The 20,711-nt window shown below is 43.5% G+C and overlaps 2 protein-coding genes and 1 long non-coding RNA gene across 4 annotated transcripts; 1 reads left to right on the top strand and 2 right to left on the bottom strand.

The window, feature by feature from the left end:
* Nucleotides 1-305: 305 nt before the first annotated feature.
* ift74 (intraflagellar transport 74) lies at nucleotides 306-15,258 on the bottom strand. The gene is made up of 20 exons (XM_072714256.1): nucleotides 15,158-15,258; nucleotides 13,571-13,705; nucleotides 13,132-13,267; nucleotides 12,670-12,718; nucleotides 12,160-12,258; nucleotides 11,904-11,964; nucleotides 11,739-11,798; nucleotides 11,525-11,586; nucleotides 10,382-10,520; nucleotides 9,649-9,711; nucleotides 9,407-9,550; nucleotides 9,209-9,249; nucleotides 9,044-9,123; nucleotides 8,018-8,071; nucleotides 7,832-7,929; nucleotides 6,649-6,775; nucleotides 3,629-3,792; nucleotides 2,980-3,105; nucleotides 2,710-2,770; nucleotides 306-2,620 (listed from the first exon to the last, which is right to left on the bottom strand). Exons 2-20 carry the CDS (start codon nucleotides 13,688-13,690, stop codon nucleotides 2,505-2,507), a joined length of 1,800 nt encoding a protein of 599 aa, XP_072570357.1. The 5' UTR covers nucleotides 13,691-13,705; nucleotides 15,158-15,258; the 3' UTR covers nucleotides 306-2,504.
* On the top strand, nucleotides 14,705-16,744 carry LOC111842159 (uncharacterized). Its single transcript, XR_002837839.2, has 3 exons — nucleotides 14,705-14,963; nucleotides 15,257-15,403; nucleotides 16,249-16,744. It is a non-coding gene; the product is annotated as an uncharacterized lncRNA (long non-coding RNA).
* On the bottom strand, nucleotides 16,389-20,697 carry fktn (fukutin). Of its 2 annotated transcripts, none has more exons than XM_023808496.2 (10): nucleotides 20,560-20,697; nucleotides 20,165-20,338; nucleotides 20,009-20,065; nucleotides 19,344-19,544; nucleotides 18,688-18,965; nucleotides 17,931-18,063; nucleotides 17,717-17,846; nucleotides 17,341-17,474; nucleotides 16,942-17,066; nucleotides 16,389-16,765 (listed from the first exon to the last, which is right to left on the bottom strand). In XM_023808496.2, exons 2-10 carry the CDS (start codon nucleotides 20,264-20,266, stop codon nucleotides 16,552-16,554), a joined length of 1,374 nt encoding a protein of 457 aa, XP_023664264.1. In that variant the 5' UTR covers nucleotides 20,267-20,338; nucleotides 20,560-20,697; the 3' UTR covers nucleotides 16,389-16,551. The 2 variants fall into 2 exon arrangements, with proteins under 2 accessions (XP_023664264.1, XP_023664265.1); XM_023808497.2 differs by having other exon boundaries at nucleotides 19,344-19,541.
* Between the last annotated feature and the right edge of the window lie 14 nt (nucleotides 20,698-20,711).

Raw genomic sequence — 20,711 nt, 5'->3', positions numbered from 1 at the left:
TGTGGGTGGGACTATGGGAGGGTGAGGAGGAGGTGTGGGTGGGACTATGTGAGGGTTAGGTGGATGTGCATTTGGTCGGGGTGTTGGTAGGATTTTAGGGTGGGTCAGGTGCAAAAAGACTCCAAAAGCTATTGTCTGGAGCTCGGCGAAATCTATCGAGCAGCCCACAACATGCCTGGTCCTGAATGTATCATTATTATTCAATAGCCTAATAATCATTGTTAAATTGCAATGAAATTGTGTCTCTGCTGGTACAAAGTTAGGCAGCTAATGAACAACTAATCAATTGCCAATAAAAAAACAAGTTGTGACTTCTTTTGGTTTTTATTGAGAATTCAGTTTTGTCGTACAATTAAAAATACAAACAAACTAGAAAAGATGGTGCTTGAATGACAACAGTGCATCAATGTGAGGACAGCCCCTTCGCCCCCACCTAATCCCACACCCCCAACTGCTACAATTTCTATAATTACTGGATGGGTCAACTGGAAACATGAAAGCCAATAAATGTGTTTTTTCCAAATGCTCTGAGTCCTAATTGTGACTCATAGCTCTGAAACTACACCTATTCATTTATTGCATATTACACTTACATACCAATTTTCCTCCACCGATTAAATGGTTAACAGTATTTCTCTGTGGATGACTTAATGTCCATGCCATAAAATGTCATCGATATTATTTATATGTCTAAATATTTAAATATTTCTCATTTGCACCGTGACCACCATTTTCCATTATACAACATTAAGAACAGTAACAGATACAAAAACGTTGTGACTAACTACCATGTAACTGCAAAAAGACACACATACAGACTACAATGTGATTTTTTGCTAAACATTTTCATTTACTGTTTTTGCACAGTACTGTACATCAACATACATGACTTACAAAAACATATTTTCAGGTTTCGTTTTTTGTATAACCTATTTCATCACATATATGTGTCACATGTAACGCTAACTAAATGCCATTTAACTTTAGCGTAGCTTCATACCCGGAATGTAAAAGTGTCATAAATACCATTGGAACATCTTAACATTAACAGGTTCTGATATGATTGATTATTTCACAACTAAATACTTTCTGCATAATGTTAAAATAAAATACAAACCATGTTACTGACAAATCATGTCCAAAGGTCAGCATCCAAATAAAACACGCGGCTATAAATGACCTCCACAATGCAATGAACAGCATACAAATCCTCCCCACCTCAGCAAATGTTATGGTTAGCATGCCCCCCCCCCCCAGCATTAGTTGTGGTCGATGTATGAGCCTTTTAGGCTTTTTACCACATTTGCATTTATTTCATTAACTGCAGATTTTTTTTCCTTGTTAAGCAATGGAAAGTTGAGTGAACGACTATAAATGAGAATATAAGTCAAATAAAACAAGTTTTCCTTATAACATGGAAAGGGCATGTAACAGTACATGTCTGACATCCTGTTAAGTGGTTGTGCGGTGATGGCAAATTCTAGGTTGTCCTTTAACTTTACATGTACTAGCTAACTGTTTCATCCCATGAAACAGAGCAGTATTTAATGTCCCTTGTAGAAAGAATGGCTCAGAATTTCTCTGCTGTCATAACTGCTAGAGGAGGTTACTTTGATGAACCAAAGATATGATCTTTTTTGCTAATAAAGGTACTCAAATGGTGAACATACTGTAAATGTATTTGTTAGCAAAGAATATTGATTTTTAGTAAATGTTAAGTGAGTTACATGCAAATGTAGAAAATCTCAGTGTGTACAGAAACATTTGCCTGGTAGCGTAGGTTAGATCATGCGAGTTCCTGTTGGAAGAGTGGACCCTATGAGCTCAGCCTGCACACCAGAGGACTGCACAGCACGGTAAGGAAGCCCCATACTGGGAGCTGAAGTTGGTTTGTCCCACAACAGCATGGGCTGTGCACGCCATAAAACAGCCGTACTTCAGTCTTCCCTTTAGCAAGACCACGGCTTTATTAAGTTTGGACACAAACCCAAACGGCAGCAATGAATTACCCTGGTCTGGGGATGTATGTTTACTTTAGCCTGAGGAAGGTGGAGGTGCCTGACTGATAGTTTGGTTCTTGGCGGAAACTAATATGGTTAAAACAATAGTGCTATCAGACAGCTAAGTTCCTGTCTGCTGTTAACTGCTGCTGTAACCTATCCTACAATTGTGTGGCTGGGAAAGTTGGGGTAGGTAGAAAACTGGGCGTCGAAGCACAGAGACTCGGCAAATGAGCACAGCACATTAGTGCTGTGTTACAAAGCCAGGCCCTAAGCGAGGGAGTAGGAAACTGTCCCATTTATATCCAAAGCATTAAAAACTACTTCAGCGCTCATGATGACGTCTTAATTCCTTTTAATTTGTTGATATACAGTTGAAGAACTACAAAAATAAAACGTCTTTAAAACCCTGTGTTTGTCACAGTATCTGAAAGCTGTAGTGCATCCCCCCCCGCCACATCAAGTTGGGGCTCCTGTAAAGCCCACTCCCACAGCAGAGCGCCCTCAGCCCCTGTTTCCCTGAAGCGCGTCGATGAGCGCTTGATTGTGTTCACTCAGCTGTTTGGTCACGCTCCTCACAATGGGCCGATAGTCACTCTCCATTCCCTTGGAAGCAATGACTGAGCAAAATGTTTAAGGAAACGTGCTGTGATGTGGAAGCAATGGGACAGGCAGCAATTGCACTGAGTGCAGAATGGAGAAAGGATACATTCCTTCATGACAAAGTTGTTCTGTTCATGATGCTGCCATTTCCTCTCTAAGTTGGTAAGCTGAAAACACGGGGAAAAAGTTAGGCAGTGCCTTGTTTAAAACATGGTTCCTTACTCACTTTCCATTTTAAAATTCCATACTTTCCTTGCTGTGTAGGGACCCCATTAAAAAGACACTCCCACAGGATTGGCTGCATTCCCTCAGCCACCTCACAGTAACCTGATCCGGCCAATCCCAGGCTGCTGAGCAGCGCCTCCCGCAAACTGACCTGAGCATGCGTCTCGTTGTCCAGCAGCCGAGCCTTCAGTGCTTCTAATTCCTCATTCATCTTCTGCACAACCTTTTTGAAGGCTTCCCTCCTCTGAGTGAAGAGCATCCTCTCCTCCTGCAGCCTCTAAATGGAGGAGAAGTCAGTCTGTCTCGTTATTCTGAAAGCGGGGCCATAGAGAGCCAGTTATGAAAGCTGAAAATGCTCTCAGGTACAGCTTTTCGGAGACTTGCCTCTGTGCTCCACCAGGGCGCTGCTCATCTCCCTGTACGTACACACACACACACACACACACACACACACACACACACACACACACACACACGTAGGGTAAACGTATCCTTATGGGGACCGCTCATTCATTTCAATGGGAAAAATGCTAAAGCTAACTATGACAACCTTAACCCCTATCCTGCCCTAACCATAACCATAAGTAACCTAGCAAAAAATACAAGAGTTTTTGCATTTTTAGTGTTTTCATAGCAGTCACCGATTTTTATAAAATAGAGTTTTCCCTTATGGGGGCCAGGAAACCGGTCCCCATAAGGGAAAAAAACCGGATATTTATCACGTTATGGGGACATTATGTCCCCATAAGGATAGGTAAACCCGCTCACACACACAGACACTGCTAAGATGACCCTTCTACCTTTTTCTTCTCCCCTCCAGCTGTCTTTAGGGCCTCCAGGTTGCTGTAGGTCTGGAGGCCTTCGGTCATCTGCTGGATCTGCTCCTTCAGGCTGCTCAGCTCCGTGCTAATTTTGCTCTCGAGCTGTTCCACCTTCTGCAGGTCTTGCTGCAGGCGTCGGCTCTCTGGTGACAGCCCCACCACACACGGCCATCCGTCAAATCAGCGTGTGGTCTTATTAAAGCCACAGCAGAAGGACAGAAGGAGCCCCCCCAAACTGATTCATTTTTACTTAAGGATATAAAATGAGCATTAAGACACAGATTTTAAATGAACAAACGGAAAAGTGAGCCCTCATAAGAGGTGGCACTGTACCACACAGACCACACACACGAGAGGTGTCAAGCTGCAGCTCTCCTATGTGACCCTGCCACTTGAGTCAGTATAAATAAGAATAAAAAAGAAATAATTAAGTCAGAATTTGAGTGCAGAAGTCAGGTGCACAGTGATAATGTGTACCAGTACTGACAGTCACACGAAATGGGATTGGGTGTCGAGCGGCACTGTTGCTACGGAGACCAGGGGACAGGAAAGGGAAGTGGGCTGATTCCTCTCGATAGGAGCAGCTCTGGGCAGGAGTGTAGAGAGCCGAGTACAGAGTAGCAGAACACACAAAGTGCTCCATCAGCTCTTCTGTGAAATCCGGTCATTTTCACTTACAACCCGCCTTTCATGTTCCCTCTGAGCATGCCTGTGGACACCAACCAATCAGATACTCTGTCTGATATGAAAGCCGAGTACTCTGTCATTGACCAATCAGATACTCTGTCTGATACTCATCCTTTTTCATGATTACTGCCCTTAAAGTAAGCATGAGTAGTGAAACTCACTTTCAGCACAATGCTAAAAGCACAGAGAGATAACAATGGCTTTCTAGCTCACAGCTGACTCAAGGAAGTGCTCCTGTGGCTTTTCAGTGGATGAGATAAGAAAACATTACGGTGAAAATGTGGAACAGAAAGGAAGGAAACCGACAACAGCAATGATTACTTAAGAAATATAGAGGCGACTGAGGAAATTACTGGGGAACAGTATTCTTTGTACAGGTATCACACAACAGTCCAGGACAGTAGGCCTTTGTAACGTGGGGATTTCAGTCCCTTCTGTCAAGCAGAAGGATTCAAAGATTCAAAGGTTTTATCTGTCAAATGCAAGGTATACAGTCAGACTATAATCTGCAGTGAAACACAAGGTGGTCGGCTCTGCCAGAAGCCCTGTTAGACTGAGCTGCTTAGGACAGAAATAAACGGAAATGTGAATAGAAATGAAAGACTGCTGAGCACGGCGTCATGCTGCCCTGGGCCCTTTCTCCACCCAGCTGCTGCATTACGCAGCCAAATTTGAACAATTACACTTAATTATGCTTTATTTCCAAGTGTGGCCAGGGCTGAAGAACAGCCAGTACCCAAGCCTGCCTGCAAGGACCAGCTCATAATAAATTAAAGACATGATATAACAAGACAGAAGAGAAAGTGTAACGCCAAAACAATCAGTTCGCTTAACATCTTAAAAAAGAAAAAGAAATAATCCAATGTGCTGCCACCTTGTGGCCACCTTGTGTCATACTCGACTGCTGCTGTCCTTATTAGAGACTATCCCTTCCTTCCTGTATTACTGCTGATGACCGCTGAATCTCATATTCTCCTGGTGGCAACACACTTCCATAAGATGGGCTGTCTACCACCCAGCCCATCCTTCCTGTGCAATAAATGGGGCTGGTACCATCTCAGGTCAGAACATCGCGATTAACCCTAAAACAACATAACATTATGAGCCCATGAATAAATCCCAAAAGAGCACAGTATTTGTCACATTTGTCTGTGCTCTTTTCTAGAACAGACTCTAGAAATTTCTAGTAATTTCTTATTTTTGACATACATGACCTGCTTTGTCAAGTATAGGAACAAAAGTATGTTTCCACTTAGTGGACATGTCACAGGATAGACTGAAGTCAACACAGAAATGGAATGTAACTGGAAACAGAATCTGGACCAGCTTACTCTGAGTAACCTGAACTGGAACAGCTTTGGGTATACTGGGTTCACCTTGTGCAAAGTACTAATCCTGGAACCAACACCGGAAAACCAGTTGAATACAGCCCTTTGACCATGTTAACCAGGGGCACTATCTTAAAATGGCCCTTTGATCCTGTTAACCAGGGGCCCAATCTTAAAATGGCCCTTTGATCCTCTTAACCAGGGGCCCAATCTTAAAATGGCCCTTTGATCCTGTTATCCAAGGGGCGTAGCTTAAGATGGCCCATTGATCCTGTTAACCAGGGGTAGTATGTTAAGATGGCCCATTGATCCTGTTAACTGGGGGCCCAATCTTGAGATGGCCCTTCGATCCTGTTATCCAAGAGGCGTATCTTAAAATGGCCCTTTGATCCCTTTAACCAGGAATGTAACTGGAAACAGAATCTCGACCAGCTTACTCTGAGCTCACTTACTAACCAGATGTGTTAATCCAGTAACCCACGTGGCGGAATACAGCCCATTGATCCTGTTAATCAGGGGACCTATCTTAAAAGGGCCCTTTGATCCTTTTAAGCGAGGGCCCGATCTTAACGGACGGAGTGGTGGCTCTGAGGCTAGGGATCTGTGCCAGCAACTGGAAGGTTACTGGTTCGAATCCTGTGAATGCCTAGAGTGATTCTACTCTGTTGGGCCCTTAAGCAAGGCCCTTAACCTATAATTACTTTGTCCTGGGTATGATGTTAATCTACATTTGACTCTGTCAGGAGGTCCTCCAACTTACAGGGAATAACTTGGGGGTTGGTGACAGGATTGGCACTGCAGCCACCAGAAAAACCCTCACACTGGTCCATTTGGATTAGTGTGGCGCTGAGGTATCACCCGCCACATGGCCGCCTTCAGGTTCTCATCCCAGAGGTGGTCTGTTGTTTGGTGGGTGTGGCTGTGCGCTGTAATCAGTGTCTGCTCCTTACCTCCTCCTAGCTTAAGAGAGCCCCCTGATCTCACCTGAAGACAGCCCTTTGGCCGTATTCTGCGACTTGTGCATCTCGGTCTCTTTGAAGCTGAGATCCTCCTGCATAGACTTCAACTCAGTGGCCGTGACAGAAGAAATCTGCTTCATGTGGTTGATGTTCTGCAAAAATAGAAACAAAACACTTTCATGCTCGGATTTTAAATGCTTTTATTTACAGTTTTACCTTTGCAAAAAAATGTCAGCAGGGAGGTGCTGATCAGTGAGCCCTCGTGTTCTCAGTTTTTGTTGCAACCCATCAGCTTAATCATCTCACAGCTCTTATGAGTAACTATATTCAAGAATTATTACCATTAAGCATCAGCAGATCTAAAGTTTATGGATTAAATTTACATATTTAACTGAAGCATTTGTCCAAAGTGACATAAAAGTCAGGCTAACGGCATACTGCAAACATCTTGCCTTCAAGGAGTCAATTAGGCATAAGTAGCTTATGACTGCGCAGGTACAAGTGTAAGCGGTATTGGAGCAGGAGCCACACAACAATAATTAACAAAGTAAGAACCTAATAAAACTTCAAGGGCCATTTCAACATAAGAGCAGGCAACAGTACAACATAAGAGCATTCAAAGAACATAAAGAGGCAGTAGAGGAAGTCATGGAACAAATGGCTCTTGAGGCATTTCTTGAATAGGGCCACTTTCAAACGGCCAAGTAAACAATAATGATGAGGGAAAAAAAACATCAGAACAATGAATCCCTTACGAACTCAAACTGCTGCCTTTGGCTTTGAAACAGATGAAACCTGACAGGCAATGGCAGGTGACTAATGGCTAGCAGTAATGACTGCAGAAGCCGTAGGACTGGACTGTGGACAATCAAGTGTCACTCTGTGTCTCCATAAGGCATTGCAATATTTTTTTCAGACTGAAGTATATGAATACCAGATAGCTGTCGATTAGATTTATAATATTCAATATTAATAAAATTCTTTCTAGCAAAAGGTAAGGTTAGGATGATGTGCTCACCAACCTTTTTACAGTGAGAGAAAATCATCTGGGGAGCTACTGAGATTTTGTGTCTGATTGTCACGATCGACTAGTAATGTCTTCAGGATTAACCTGTCAGTCGGCCAGTTGGTGACCACTCATGTATGGGTCTGATGTGTCTGTCTCATCCAGGCCACCCCAGGGCCAGCGGTGTCCCCAGAGCCCTTACCCTGCTCGAGTGCTCCAGCAACGCCACGATCTCAGCCTGTACCTGCAGGCTGCGCTGCACCTCCTGAGCTTTGGTCTCCTCAAAGGTCTCCAGGAAATCTGTGCCAGCGCCACAGGACATGCCAATAAGCACTTGTCCAGAAGATGGCGAGGTGTGGGGCCTGCGGGGGTCTGACTTTCTACTCACTGTCCATGTTTTCCTCCCTTTTTCTCAGTTCCTCGTACTTCTGCTTGCGTTCTCCTACCAAGACAAATGAAACCGCATGAATTTATTATTTAAATCCTGCTTAAAACAGCCAAAACAATACATAACTAACTGAGATCTGGATATGTAAGAAATCAGAAATCGTACCATCTAAATAAATAAATTTATCCTCTATAGTCTTTTATTTATTATAAAAAACTTACGCAAAACATTAATGTTAATGTGGAAATGAGAAGAGAACTTGAATGGCAAACTAAATTATAATTTCATTATTACATTTACTAATAGGATTTAATCTCCTGAATTCTGAGAGGACCCCAGTGTCCTTGGGGGACCCGCCCTTCGGGACTTCGGGACTTCGGGACCTTGGGACCAGCCCTACGGGACTTTGGGAATTTGGGACCCGCCCTTCAAGACTTTGAGACCTGCCCTTTGGGACTTCGGGACCTTGGGACCCCCCCCTTTGGAACTTCGGGACCCGTCCTTTCGTACTATGGGACCTTGGGACCTGCCCTTCAAGACTTCGGGACCTTGGGACCCCCCTTTCGGGACTTCGGGACCTTGGAACCTGCCCTCTGGGACTTCGGGACCTTGGGACCTGCCCTTCAGGACCCGTCCTTCGGGACTTGGGGTCCTTGGGACCAGCCCTTCAAGACTTCGAGACCTGCCCTTCGGGACTTTGGGACCTCCCTTCGGGACTTCGGGACCAGTCCTTTCGGACTTTGGGACCTGCCCTACGGGACTTCAGGACCTTGGGACCTGCCCTTCAGGACTTCGGGACCCATCCTTTGGGACTTTGGGACCTTGGGACCTGCCCTACGGCACTTCAGGACCTTGGGACCTGCCCTACGGCACTTCGGGACCTTGGGACATGCCCTTCGGGACTTCGGGACCTTGGGACCTGCCCCTCAAGACTTCAAGACCTGCTCTTTGGGACTTCGAGACCTGCCCTCCCACTCCAGGTCCCCGGCAGCTGGCTCCTTTCTTTCCCCAGACCATTTCCAGTACCTTGGTGCTCCTCCATGTCATCGTGCAGGTGCTGCATCTCCTCACTGATCTGGCTGATCTTCTCTCGGATTTCAGTCAACCTGCATTCCAAAAGAGAGGCCTGTAGTCACTCCACGCCATCGATATGAGACGCATGTGCTCTCAGTAGTAACGACCGGCTCTTACTGTCGATCCATGCTTGCTATCTCCTGATTGTCCTCTTTGACCTAATAACAGACCAGAGACAGTGAGAATGTAGGGCTATCACCAGTACATACAGAACCTGGACAGACGCTCTGCACTTCTTGCCATGATTACACTGAACCCTCTGAGGGTGACCCGAACAGACTACACTCCTGGGATCGGAAGTGGGGGCCAGCCTGCCTGTCTGAGCAGCCGCTCCCGCTCCTCCTGTGGGGAGCCCAGGCTCTTGTCTTCAGAAATCATGGTGTCTCTGCGATGCTCCAGCTGCTGCAGCTTCTCGTGCAGTAACACGGCTTCCTGCTTCACTTGCGAGTGAGCGATCTCCTGCAGAACGGCAGCGTGCACCGGTTAGCGTTGCGCTGCGTGGCGAGAGGGCCTGACCTCAGCAGCCCATACATGAAGATGAAGAGTTCTGCACTCACTGCTTCCAGTGCTTCCTTCTGAGTGATTAGCGCATCGAGTTCCTGTTGGTGACTGTCCAACACCTCCAAAGAGAACAAGCCAGAGTGGACATCAGCTGAGATGGTCTGTGTCTAGCTACATTGAAGATATTTATATCCTTCTTCTGTCAGGTGAACCAGTTCACATTAGTCTGTGCCAGTGACAAAAACTCAGACAAATGCAACTGTAACTAACCTTAAAATTGCTTTTCCCGATTAACCAAATTACTTTGTAATCCATATTTAATCTGACCATGATCTGTTCTGCTGTGACCTCTTTTTCAAGGACATTTGTTACACCATATAAACATAAAATGGTAGCCTTAGTACAGCAAAAATTGTGAGAAGAACTACAATGATCACATTACTATCAGCGTCAAGTGTCATCAGCAAGATCCAAATTTAAATTTAAGACTTCTCCATATGCTTCAGCCTCAGATAGGTCGTAAATGTCTGAAATGACCAGCTAATTCCTGCTGCTAACCTACTGACCAGATGTCCTGACTCCCCCATTTTAAGTTCTTAGGAGCTCAGATTTTTTTGTAATGTTTATGTAATGTTTATGTAATGTTTATGTAATGTTTATGTAATGTTTATGTGTTGCTGCTACCTTGGCCAGGTCTCCCTTGCAAAAGAGATCTGTGATCTCAATGTAACAAACCTGGTTAAATAAAGGTTAAATAAATAAAAAATTAGCGGAAGCAGAAGGTCACACCTGAAGAAGCTCTTCATTGGCTGCTCTCATGTCAGCATACTTGTCCTGGTCACCAGGCAGCATCTTCTTCACGATGCTGTCTGCTGTCTGTTTCTCCTTATTGATTTCCTCCTCTACCGTTCGGATCATCTCCTCTTTACTGAAAGTGAAGGTGAGCAAGCAGAATCTCTTTAGCCATGAGTGATACGGTCTGACTGATGAAAAAGCACACAGTGAGCATCATGGCTAACAGGGCTGGGTCATTAATCAAATTTCAATTTCAGTTAGGATTTTGGCTTCTAAAGACTATCAAAAGAAAATAATTGGGATAAAATTATTAATGTGCCACATTTTGTCTCGCAGTGATGCTCCCGTTTTGTCTGGCATTATAAATCCTGCGCACCCCTTTCCAGCCCCATTTTATTTGCCTCTCAGTGGAATTATATTTAGAGTTCAAGGAAATCCACCGTCAAAACGACATTTTTATTTAATTTTTTTTAAAAAGTGATATTTCCAAAAACAATGAGTAGTTGTGTTAAATAATCACAGTATCGGTATTGACCAAAATAATCGCGATTATGAATTATGAATAATTGAGCAGCCCTAATGGAGAAGATGTGTGAGAGATGGAAGCATGGGTGCGTGGTTGGGTGGGTGCATGAAGGATGGATGTGTGGATGGGTGATTAGAATTAGAATTAGAATTAAGTGATCAGTGGTCATTGTCAACACACCACAGCACACAGTGCGCAACAACGAAATGTGACCTCTGCATTTGACCCATATGTGACTTTCGTGACATAGCAGGGGGCAGCTAATTCAGCGCCCGGGGACGGTACCTTGCTCAGGGTATCTCAGTGGTGACTTTCTGGTGGGGGATTCGAACCTGCAATCTTTCAAATGCGCTACCCTAACCATCAAGCCACCACTGCCCAGTGATTATTCCAGAACTGATGCTGATACATTTCTGCTGCTACCTAGTGGTCGTGTACCTGTGCTGAACCATAACTTGGAACCTGCTTTCATTTATTTGGTTTTCTGAATGGATGGAGCACATGCTGTAGTGGTGGAAGCTGACATAGTCTTAAAGGGAGGCAGCTTCCATGGTGTACAAGATCTAACACAAAGCATATATATTCTAAAATATTATATTCATAATACTGACCTGCGTCTCTCTGTGAAAATAATATCCATGCTCTGGGTCTCTTTGTCATTCTCTGCTTTGAGCTGCAATGAAACGTACAAATTAATGTTATAGTTATGCATGTAATTAAAAAACAGAAGTCATTCTTTACTTCCCCTATTTCAGTGCTACTGATATCTATGCAAGTACAACCAAACACATTTACGACAGCTTAGAGAAAAAGAAGTAAACCCACCATATTAAAATCATTTGTTATTTCTTCCATTTCAGTGTTAGTGTTCAGTTTGTCCACAAGCTGAAATTCAATGAGAAACATGGTATCACGCAAGTGAGCCGTGGCCAGTGGCACCACAGTATCTGGAATCCGTGGCTGTGCACAATTATTTACTGATTGAAATACCATGTTGTAATCTGCCAGCTCTCCCTGAAGATCTTGTATTTCACCAGCAAGTCCTTCAGCTCTAAAATGATTATAAGCGAATTTTAAAATCTTTCTTTAAGAAGGCAACATTCTCAGGAATGGATACCTTGTGATATGTGATGCAAATAAATACCTGAAAATACAGTTTGAAATGCAGATTCCTTAAAATTTATGTTAGAAATTCACAATTAATTAAAAGTCAACAGCAACTGTTTACTTAAATTGATGCATCTACCTTTTTTCATAGGACAAGTAGACAGAGTTCTCCTGATTAAATGCATCAATTTCTTTTTGCAGTTTGCAGGACTCTGTAGTAAGTTCACTTATTTTACTCCTGTTATGATAAAAACAAACAGCATAAATTAAATCTGTTCCTCTTGCCCCATGACAGGAGGACAGCAACTCACCAAGGTACATCAATGCAAACGTGAGGACAAATAACATGTAACAAATAGGACAAAACATGTAACAAATGTGGATCTATTTTATTTAAAACATACAACTGAATACAGCTCATCAGCACAGACATGGCTACCATGAGATTGAAAAAAATAATTTATTAAAATTGACACCCAAAATCCATACTAATACTAGAGCACTTTTATATGCTAGAATGATTTTAGTGGACTAGCAAGTTAATCTTATAACCAACAACAAATAAATGTGAGTGACAGTAAGCAAACCAAGACTTCCCTCAATTACCAATACTAAGGTAAAGGATAAACACCTTGTGATAAAAAGTTACCTGAGCAATCCGAGGTAATATGATTTGTCCAGGATTTGCCTCTGAGGTCCTAAAAAACAAAGAAACTGTCCACTGTAACATTCAGGAAGGCACCCAAACGATGTCGCTAAAGTTATCCAATATCCTTTGGACTGTTTCTGTTGATCAGAGCCCACAAATAGCAGCGCCCAGGGAGCTGGGGGTTAAGGGCCTTCTGCCGATGTGCCGAATCCGGGCTCAAACCGGCAACCTTCTAATCACAGACACAAAGGCTTAGCCCACTGAGCCACACACAGTCTCTGTGATGCCCCTCTAATAACCAACCCTAACCCCCCACACTGTTTAATCTAATCTAATAACTAACCAAACCCCCATCCACATTTTCTAATCCAATATCTGCTCCAAACACCCACACTGATGAATATAATAACTCTCTCGAACCCTAACCCTCGACACTCTCGAATCGAATAACCAGCCGTTTACCTTTCATCCCGGTCTTCATGCCAGTCAGACCCTGCTGAGTGACAGGCCGCTCAGTCACTTTGATCTGAGCAGACAGGACCCCCGGGGAGGGTATAGGTCCCCCTCTGGTCCCTGGACGCCCCGTCCCAGGAACCATCTGCACACAAAACGTTTTCTGTTGTTAATGACGACGGATTTCAGAGCTATATACACCTGAGCGAAACCTCACTGCTCCCTGTTTTCCTGTTATACCAACAGCCACATTAAACACAGGCAGGTAAAGCCCCACGTTATCAACAACAGCCCTGCTAGGACTGATGGCTGTAGGGACTGATTTAAGACCTCCCACTGAGCTGACACTGCGCACTGTACACAAAAACACACTGCACATTATACTTTAAAGCTGTAATTCAATTGTTAAATTATGGCATGTAATTATGGCGGAAAATAATAAACGCACCCCAGTGCCAATCCGGGCTGCAGTCGGCGGGGGCCTGATGGCAGTAGGGGGTCTCCCGGTCCCAGGCGGAAGAGTACCACGGATTTTAAACTTCCCAGATAGTGGCCGCTGGCTTGCCATTACTATGGTGGTAAACTTAAAACATAAAAAGCAGGTAGAGGACAGGATTGTGAGGACAAAATGTTTCATTAAATACTTTGGTTATAATTGTCATTATATTTAAATAATATATTCCCTGAAGTAGTTCAGTGCTCATATTCTCATAATTTCCTCAGATGTAGAAAATGTGAAGCGTCGGTCAGAAGGTTCAATACACATGCTTAAAATCTGAATGATCTATGTTTTATACTGTTTACGCTTGTCTATTAACAGGAATTGAAGTCAATCATATGAGCTAATGAGTCAAAATTTGAAATATCCGGGTCCTGTCACTGTGGTGAGCTTTACCAAATCCACAGCTATCACAGCTTACTTCAAAGGCAGGACATTCCATCAGGATTACAGCCAAATGGGCGATTATTCATTCTTCAGAATGAAAGAGACCCATGAGACATCCCAAAATTGTGGAAAAACTATTTGACAAAAAAGGAAAGAGAAGGACGTCTCAAACTAATGAACTGGCTTGCTGGGTCTCCAAAGCTCAATCCCAAAGAATACCTATGGGATGACCTGCACAGGAGAGTCAAGGCAAAGAACCCGAAAGGCACGCTACATACATCTTCGAAAATTGCTGCAGAAGAGCTGGGAATATGTGTCACGTGATTTCCTGCTGAAAATGAATGCCTCTTGTCTGTGAACCATTTATCAAGGCAAATGGTGGCTAGATAGAGCAATCTAAATGGTCTGTAAATTGTACAGCTTTAGGTTGCAATGCTCAGTTTTTCCTGTTGTATTTTTCAAGTGGCTGTCAGTAGCATTCTGATATAAACCAGTGACTCAACAGTGCATAGCAGGGGCATTGCTAGGGCTGTTTTGGGGGTGGGATTCAGACACCATCTTCAAATAAATGTACACTGTACACTATTTATTTTTAAGCGTGTGCTCTCATTCTTTTTCATTAAATCCGGCCCCCCTAGTAAAGGCTCAGCCCCGCCGCTTTCACTGATCTCCCGAAACGCTCCCGGTGCGTAAGATTTAAAGTTAAGGTAAAGATACATTCATATAGATAAACAATATTAGAAAACAAACAGCTTTCTCCCCAGAATTATTAGAGTTTTTAGGCAGAAGGCCATGTACATACAGACAAAGACGGGGTAGGCAACTAGTTAAGTTAGTTAACGGTCTGTGGAGACATGTCATCATTAATACCGTATTTCGAGATTAAATCCAAATCTGTTCACATGGTCAGCTTTCCCATTTATTCACCACGTCAAACTAAGATAACAAGCACCAGGTAAGTACAGTGTATTGTGACATTAACTAGTTTGTTTTTCTCTGTCTCCTTCCTCTCGCTTTCTGGCACCTACGTACAATGCCCTACAGAACAAGAAATGTCCAAATACATAAATATACATGGGGATATGATTAAAGTAATCAAATCAGTGCAGTTAAATATATCTAGTTACAGCTAACCAGCATCATCTTTACCCGAATAGTCCGATCCTTTTAGTTGCTTTTTCTCCGTCAACTTCTCTTACTGTCGCTTGGCAACCTGAAGCGGCACTTATCGCGAGACTTCTCTCCCAGCCTTTTGGTCGCCGAGTTGCCATCCGCCCAGCGAAGGAGCGCTTCACCACAGCGTCCAATGAGCATAGAGGGAACGAAATCCCCGCCTCCGCAGCCAGCTTGGCTGCTCCCAGCAAGTAACTCTCTTCTTCAAAACTTCCATCGGAAGTAAGTGAAATGCACCCAACAAATACCTACTGACATGCAGTGGAAGTGAGACTGTTTTGTAGATTTTACTGTAGTGACAAGCCATTATAAGAGGTGTGTGTTGAATTCATATGCTACGATAAGCTTTGCATTTTAAATAACGCCAGTCATTATTAATCTGCAATCAGTCACACACCACATTGAACTGGCTACTGTTGGTTCCATATGAGACGACTCACTTCTACTGGTGTATCCGGATATGTTTTACTATTGTAATACTGTAATTTAACTGCAACTCAAAGAACCTAAAGCAGGACTGCAGATCCAAGTACTTTAGGCATGTATGAACCATGTGAAAGACGAGCTTAATAATGAAAAAGCAGAAAGAACATAATTTATCAATGACCTTGATATTATCCAGGTAGCTGTAGCCCCATGAAACCTCCTCCTCTCCGTATTTTTTAGACTGAGAGGCCTATAGGAGACAAAATACATCTTATGATTGATCTCAATTTCTCTGTGCATGGATTAACCGTTCTAAGAATCCAGATTTACATGCACAGGAGGTCCTACTACCGATTTCTCAGTAGAATTTGTGCTAAAGCTGTTGATTCCTAGCTTGAGGTTCCACTTTATTCTACTTGCCTTCTGTCAAAAAGTGCAGCTCATACTTATGTTGTACTTGTTATAACTATGTATGTGACAAATAAAGAATCTTGATCTTGATCTTGAAATACATTTAAGATACTTCAATATGTAAAATATTTAAAAAAATATTTTTAAATACCTTTTCCTGGGAAAAAGCTGCCTAAAAGCTAATCATTACATACTGAATTTCCATTAATTCCATTGTTCTTTTTCTTTAGGCAGCAATGGATGAAAAGGGGTTTGGCAGCGTAACTGTAAGCATGGACAGTAACGCGTACAGTGGACTGAGGGGGGGCCCACACACATTCCAAGAGTCGGCCAGGCCTGCAACACTCAGGGGAAAAAAAAGCACACAGCACCCTGGAATCACTTTTTTAATCTGAGACCTAAACGAAAATACATTCATATACACACAAAACTCAACACTGACAACTTTAAACTTAGTGTGGGATACGTAACGTACTGAAAAGAGAAACCACTACATGACTTTATTTACAGCACTCTACTGAACACCATGACACTCAGTACACCTGGATGACCTCGTTCCACTCCCTCACTGGCCACACCCCATTTTCCTGCACATTAGCTGGTGAGCTCTTCCAGTCCCATGTTTTGACTGGGATCTTCCAGGTTGGGCCATAGTTGGCCTCCACATAATCCAGAGTCTCACAGGGGACCCGTACTCTGAGCTGCAGGAGCTCGGTCCAGCACAGGCTGAACCTCGGAAAAACATACCTGTGGACAAAGCCTAGGTTACTCAACTGCAAGGAGACTCCAAAGCAAAATAAATATTAGCAATAATTATCAGAAACAATGGCATTATTAACAGAAAGGTCACAATCTGTTCTCCCAATGGCAGATCCAAATCGCAGTAGCAGGAAATGTAAGTGTACACAAACTAAGATACACACTTGAACTTCTTGCCGCTCTTGGCCTGCGTGCCGCCGTTCCACACAATGTCACCTTCTTCATAGAAGAAGAAGATGTCCAGCTTTACGTCCTGCCCCTGGAAAGAGAGCTCCAGACTGTCCTCTACCTGTGGAGAGTACAGTGATATGATTCTGGGACCATACTGCAAGGTGGATTATCCACTGTTTGTACCTTTACCCCTAACCACCTTTATTATAATGCCAAATTACAAGAAAGTAAAACGATGTATTTAACCTCTGTGACAGGTCCTGCAAATACTCAAAGTCACTGTTTGGTTGAAACATTGTGACAGGGTAACTGGTTGTGCAAATATGGGTATCAATAAAAATTTAAAATGTCTTACGTACTTTCACAAATTTTATGTAACTTTTGAGACGTACCTTTCCAAACTTGTGCTTGAGAGGCAGGCCAGAGGTCTGAAAGGCCTGAATGATTTCTGGCTTGTAGTCCTTTATCCAGACACCCAGGTCAACATCCTTGCTGTAAGGTATCACATTGCACTGACGAAACCAGCCTAGGAGAATTGGGACGCAGTCTGCCTCAGGTGCGTTAAAGACCAACTCAAACTCGATTTGATATATCACAAGAATAAGAGAAACTAACCAAATATACACAGACTACACCACACCATTCCCCGACTTTAACTCTTCAGGTTCAGGTATTTGAAGTACAAAAACATTACTGTTCTATTAAAGAACAGTACTGAAAAACAGTTTCAAAACAGTGAAACTGCGAAATTGAAGGGCCTTCCCTCACCCAGACATGTGCCACTACTCAGCCAGAAAGGAACCCCCAGGCCGGTTAGGACCTGTGCTGCCAGATGGAGTAGAGTCTTGGCCTTCATCCTGAACTCCATGGACTCTGGGGAGGTGTCATCAGGGTACAGCTGAGAAGCATATGGGAGAAAAGTCCCATATCTACACAGGAAGGCTTCGCAAGGATTAACCATCAGGACATGAACAACACAGACCTGGTAGAAGGCCCGCGCACCCTTGTATCTGCACTCCAAGAAGCGTGATTGGCTGTGCTCAATCAGAAAGCGTGAGACGTTCTTGGGGATCCACACATCCAGGCCATCCAGAGAGCTCAGGACCAGCTCGGGTCTGACAGAAGACAAGGTTTACAAACACTCAAGGCAGATGAACAGTGCCTTCTACTCCTCCTGTCCCTCCTGGCCTGAGGTTAAGGGCTTTAAGGGCAAGTAATGTACTAAAAATGGTTGTGTAGATTTAAAGATTACAGAAGAAGCCCCAACAGCATGTAGAGTACAGATGGCACCAATGGAGTATTTAAAGAGTACAGAAGACGTCCCAACAGCATGTAGACCATAAATGGCACCACAGGAGTATTTAAAGAGTAGATAATTAGTCCCAACAGCATGTAGAGTATAGATGGCACCATAGGAGTATTTAAAGAGTAGAGAAGAAGCTACAACAGCATGTAGACTGTAAATTGCACCACAGGAGTATTTAAAGAGTAGAGAATTAGTCCCAACAGCATGTAGAGTATAGATGGCACCATAGGAGTATTTAAAGAGTAGAAAAGAAGCCCCAGTGGTGTGGAGTATATATGGAATCACAGGGGTAACCTCTGTAACCTGCAGCATCACTTTGCTGAAGCCACGGTTTTATAACCCACAAGTATGTTGAGCACTGGCCCACCCAGTATGAAATCACATTACCCTGGTGAACCCAACTTGGCTTCTCAGGAATCCAGCCTCGGCTCACCTGTCAAATGCTCCGGCCTGACGGCCGAAGTCAAGCCTCCGGAACGGCGCGAACTCCCTGTCCATGCCAGGTTTAAGCCGCAGTGCGCCGTGCCACAGATAATTCCCGCTGCGCTCGTAGAAGACCACAAGGTGGACTAGGTGTTGGCTGGAGCGGAAGAGGAGGTGCAGGGGAATCTCAGTGCTGGAGAGGTCGTCCAGGCCCACAAGCCGAGGGTCTTTGCCTTGAATTTCAAGTAGCTCCAACCCAAGTTCTGATGCCGTCTTCGCAAGACTGGCCTGTAATGGATCAAAACCCATCTGAAGTGTCAGAACCATAGTTTGACACAGATGAAGGAAGTGCTGCTGTAGGGCAGAAAACATGAGCTCTTAAGTAAAAATCCTCCTGTTAACATACTGAGGCTGCTATATACACTCCTTATGGAAGTCAAATACAAAATAAAATTAATTTGAATTAATCACTTGACCTGGAAAAAAAAGCCAAAGAGACCACTGTGTCATACAACCAAAACCAACAAAGTACCTACTCGTGGTACTAACTTTATGTCAAATTAAAAGTTTCTAAAGAGAATTCAGAAATTTCAGTAAACAAAGTGTCATGTAAATCCTATAAGAGAAGAGCTATACTGTGGACTTCAATACCACACCATTCCTTACATCATACTTCCAAAACTTTGCCAGCATGGCAAAGGTGGTGAACCCCCTGCTGGAGCAGAGAAGGCTGCAGTGATGCTCATTAGCTTGACTCCCCCTCGGCTGTGCAGGGCGCTGAGACAGGCGGCCCAACGTGGCTACGTCAACCAGGAAGACGGCAAGGCTGTACCGGGAAATCAGATCCAGGAACTTCTTCACTACCTGCTGCACGAGTCCCCAAAAATGACAAAAAATAGGTTAGTTGCCAACACTACTGATAATACACTATGCACTTTATCAATATTATATACTTCACCGGTATTAATTTGCACATGCGGTATCTAATTTTTTCATATCACCGTAGCGCAGTATACGGTATTTTCGAAAGCAATTTTATTCTGGTATTAGCAAATCTTGTCGCTATAATACAAACAGGAAACTGTATCACTGTTTTGTCACCAGGATTCTGAAATTCTACAGCATACCTGAAATATCATGGTATACCATATTACCAGAAAACCTGCATAAGAGATTCTGGAGAACAATTCACAGCCATTACTTGTTTTCTGACCTCAGAATGTAAGAATAATGACAGAAAAAGATGTCCTACTGTCTATCACTCTGTCCCTTTTTAAGGTTCAATTTTGGTTAGTTTTTTACTGTGAAACACACAGCCCACTACATCATACCAGGTGTTGTCCACTGTCCAGTTGGATGGATTTATCATAGGAGGCGTGTGTCCCATGCTAAATATAAAAACACACAAATAAGACAGTGAAGTGGAAAGTTCAATGAGACTAAAGCAGCATTTCAAACTGAAGAGGCTTGTCTGGTGAATCTCTCACCTTTGACAGATAGTGTCTGTAGTAATAGAGCTGGAAAAGCAGAAACAGGAGACTGGTGGTTCCAAGCAGGACCAGAACCGCAGTCCTGTTCAGCCTAAGCATTGGTGTCGGTTCGCTTATTCTGGACAGCAGAGAGGGAGGCACGAAGCCGAACCTGGAGCATGTTCACGAACACTGCAGAGAAAATATACTTAATTTTAACACTTAACATGTACAATATAAATGATGGTCAAGGAAATGTGTTTGGTAGAGCAGGGAGCCTGGGACCACTGTCTTTGGGAAGAGTATTCAAAATGCATAATTACGGTGCCCAGCCTCAGAAGACCCTGCAGAACTAATGCTTTTGCTTACGTTTTTAATCTGGAGAACAAAAAGACAGTTTAAATCGACCTTACCACAGACAGCCAAACAGCTGCGATAGCCCCGCTGTACCGATACATAGCTGAAACTACTTCTCAATAACGCTCCAGATACCAAAAAACCCTTTATAACAGCACTTCAGATTCCCATTCTGCGCATGCGCATAATGCTGCCGTAAAGCGTGTTC

The sequence above is a fragment of the Paramormyrops kingsleyae genome, chromosome 7 (genome assembly GCF_048594095.1).
Source record: "Paramormyrops kingsleyae isolate MSU_618 chromosome 7, PKINGS_0.4, whole genome shotgun sequence".
In the NCBI taxonomy this organism is placed as follows: domain Eukaryota; kingdom Metazoa; phylum Chordata; class Actinopteri; order Osteoglossiformes; family Mormyridae; genus Paramormyrops; species Paramormyrops kingsleyae.
The sequence above is the reverse complement of the archived record's forward strand: the minus strand, read 5'-3'. Positions and strand labels throughout refer to the sequence as shown.

What these genes read in the sequence shown, in the direction of transcription:
- ift74 (XM_072714256.1), bottom strand. Translation starts at nt 13,690, where the DNA reads ATGGCAAGCCAGCGGCCACTATCTGGGAAGTTTAAAATCCGTGGTACT. An exon ending in CTGGAGGGGAGAAGAAAAAG is followed by an intron (nt 3,106 to 3,628) that starts GTAGAAGGGTCA and finishes TCCTCCATTTAG; the next exon opens with AGGCTGCAGGAGGAGAGGAT. An exon ending in ACAACGAGACGCATGCTCAG is followed by an intron (nt 2,771 to 2,979) that starts GTCAGTTTGCGG and finishes CCGTGTTTTCAG; the next exon opens with CTTACCAACTTAGAGAGGAA.
- fktn (XM_023808496.2), bottom strand. Translation starts at nt 20,266, where the DNA reads ATGCTTAGGCTGAACAGGACTGCGGTTCTGGTCCTGCTTGGAACCACC. An exon ending in TGGACAGTGGACAACACCTG is followed by an intron (nt 19,545 to 20,008) that starts GTATGATGTAGT and finishes GGACTCGTGCAG; the next exon opens with CAGGTAGTGAAGAAGTTCCT. An exon ending in TCAAGCACAAGTTTGGAAAG is followed by an intron (nt 17,067 to 17,340) that starts GTACGTCTCAAA and finishes TACTCTCCACAG; the next exon opens with GTAGAGGACAGTCTGGAGCT.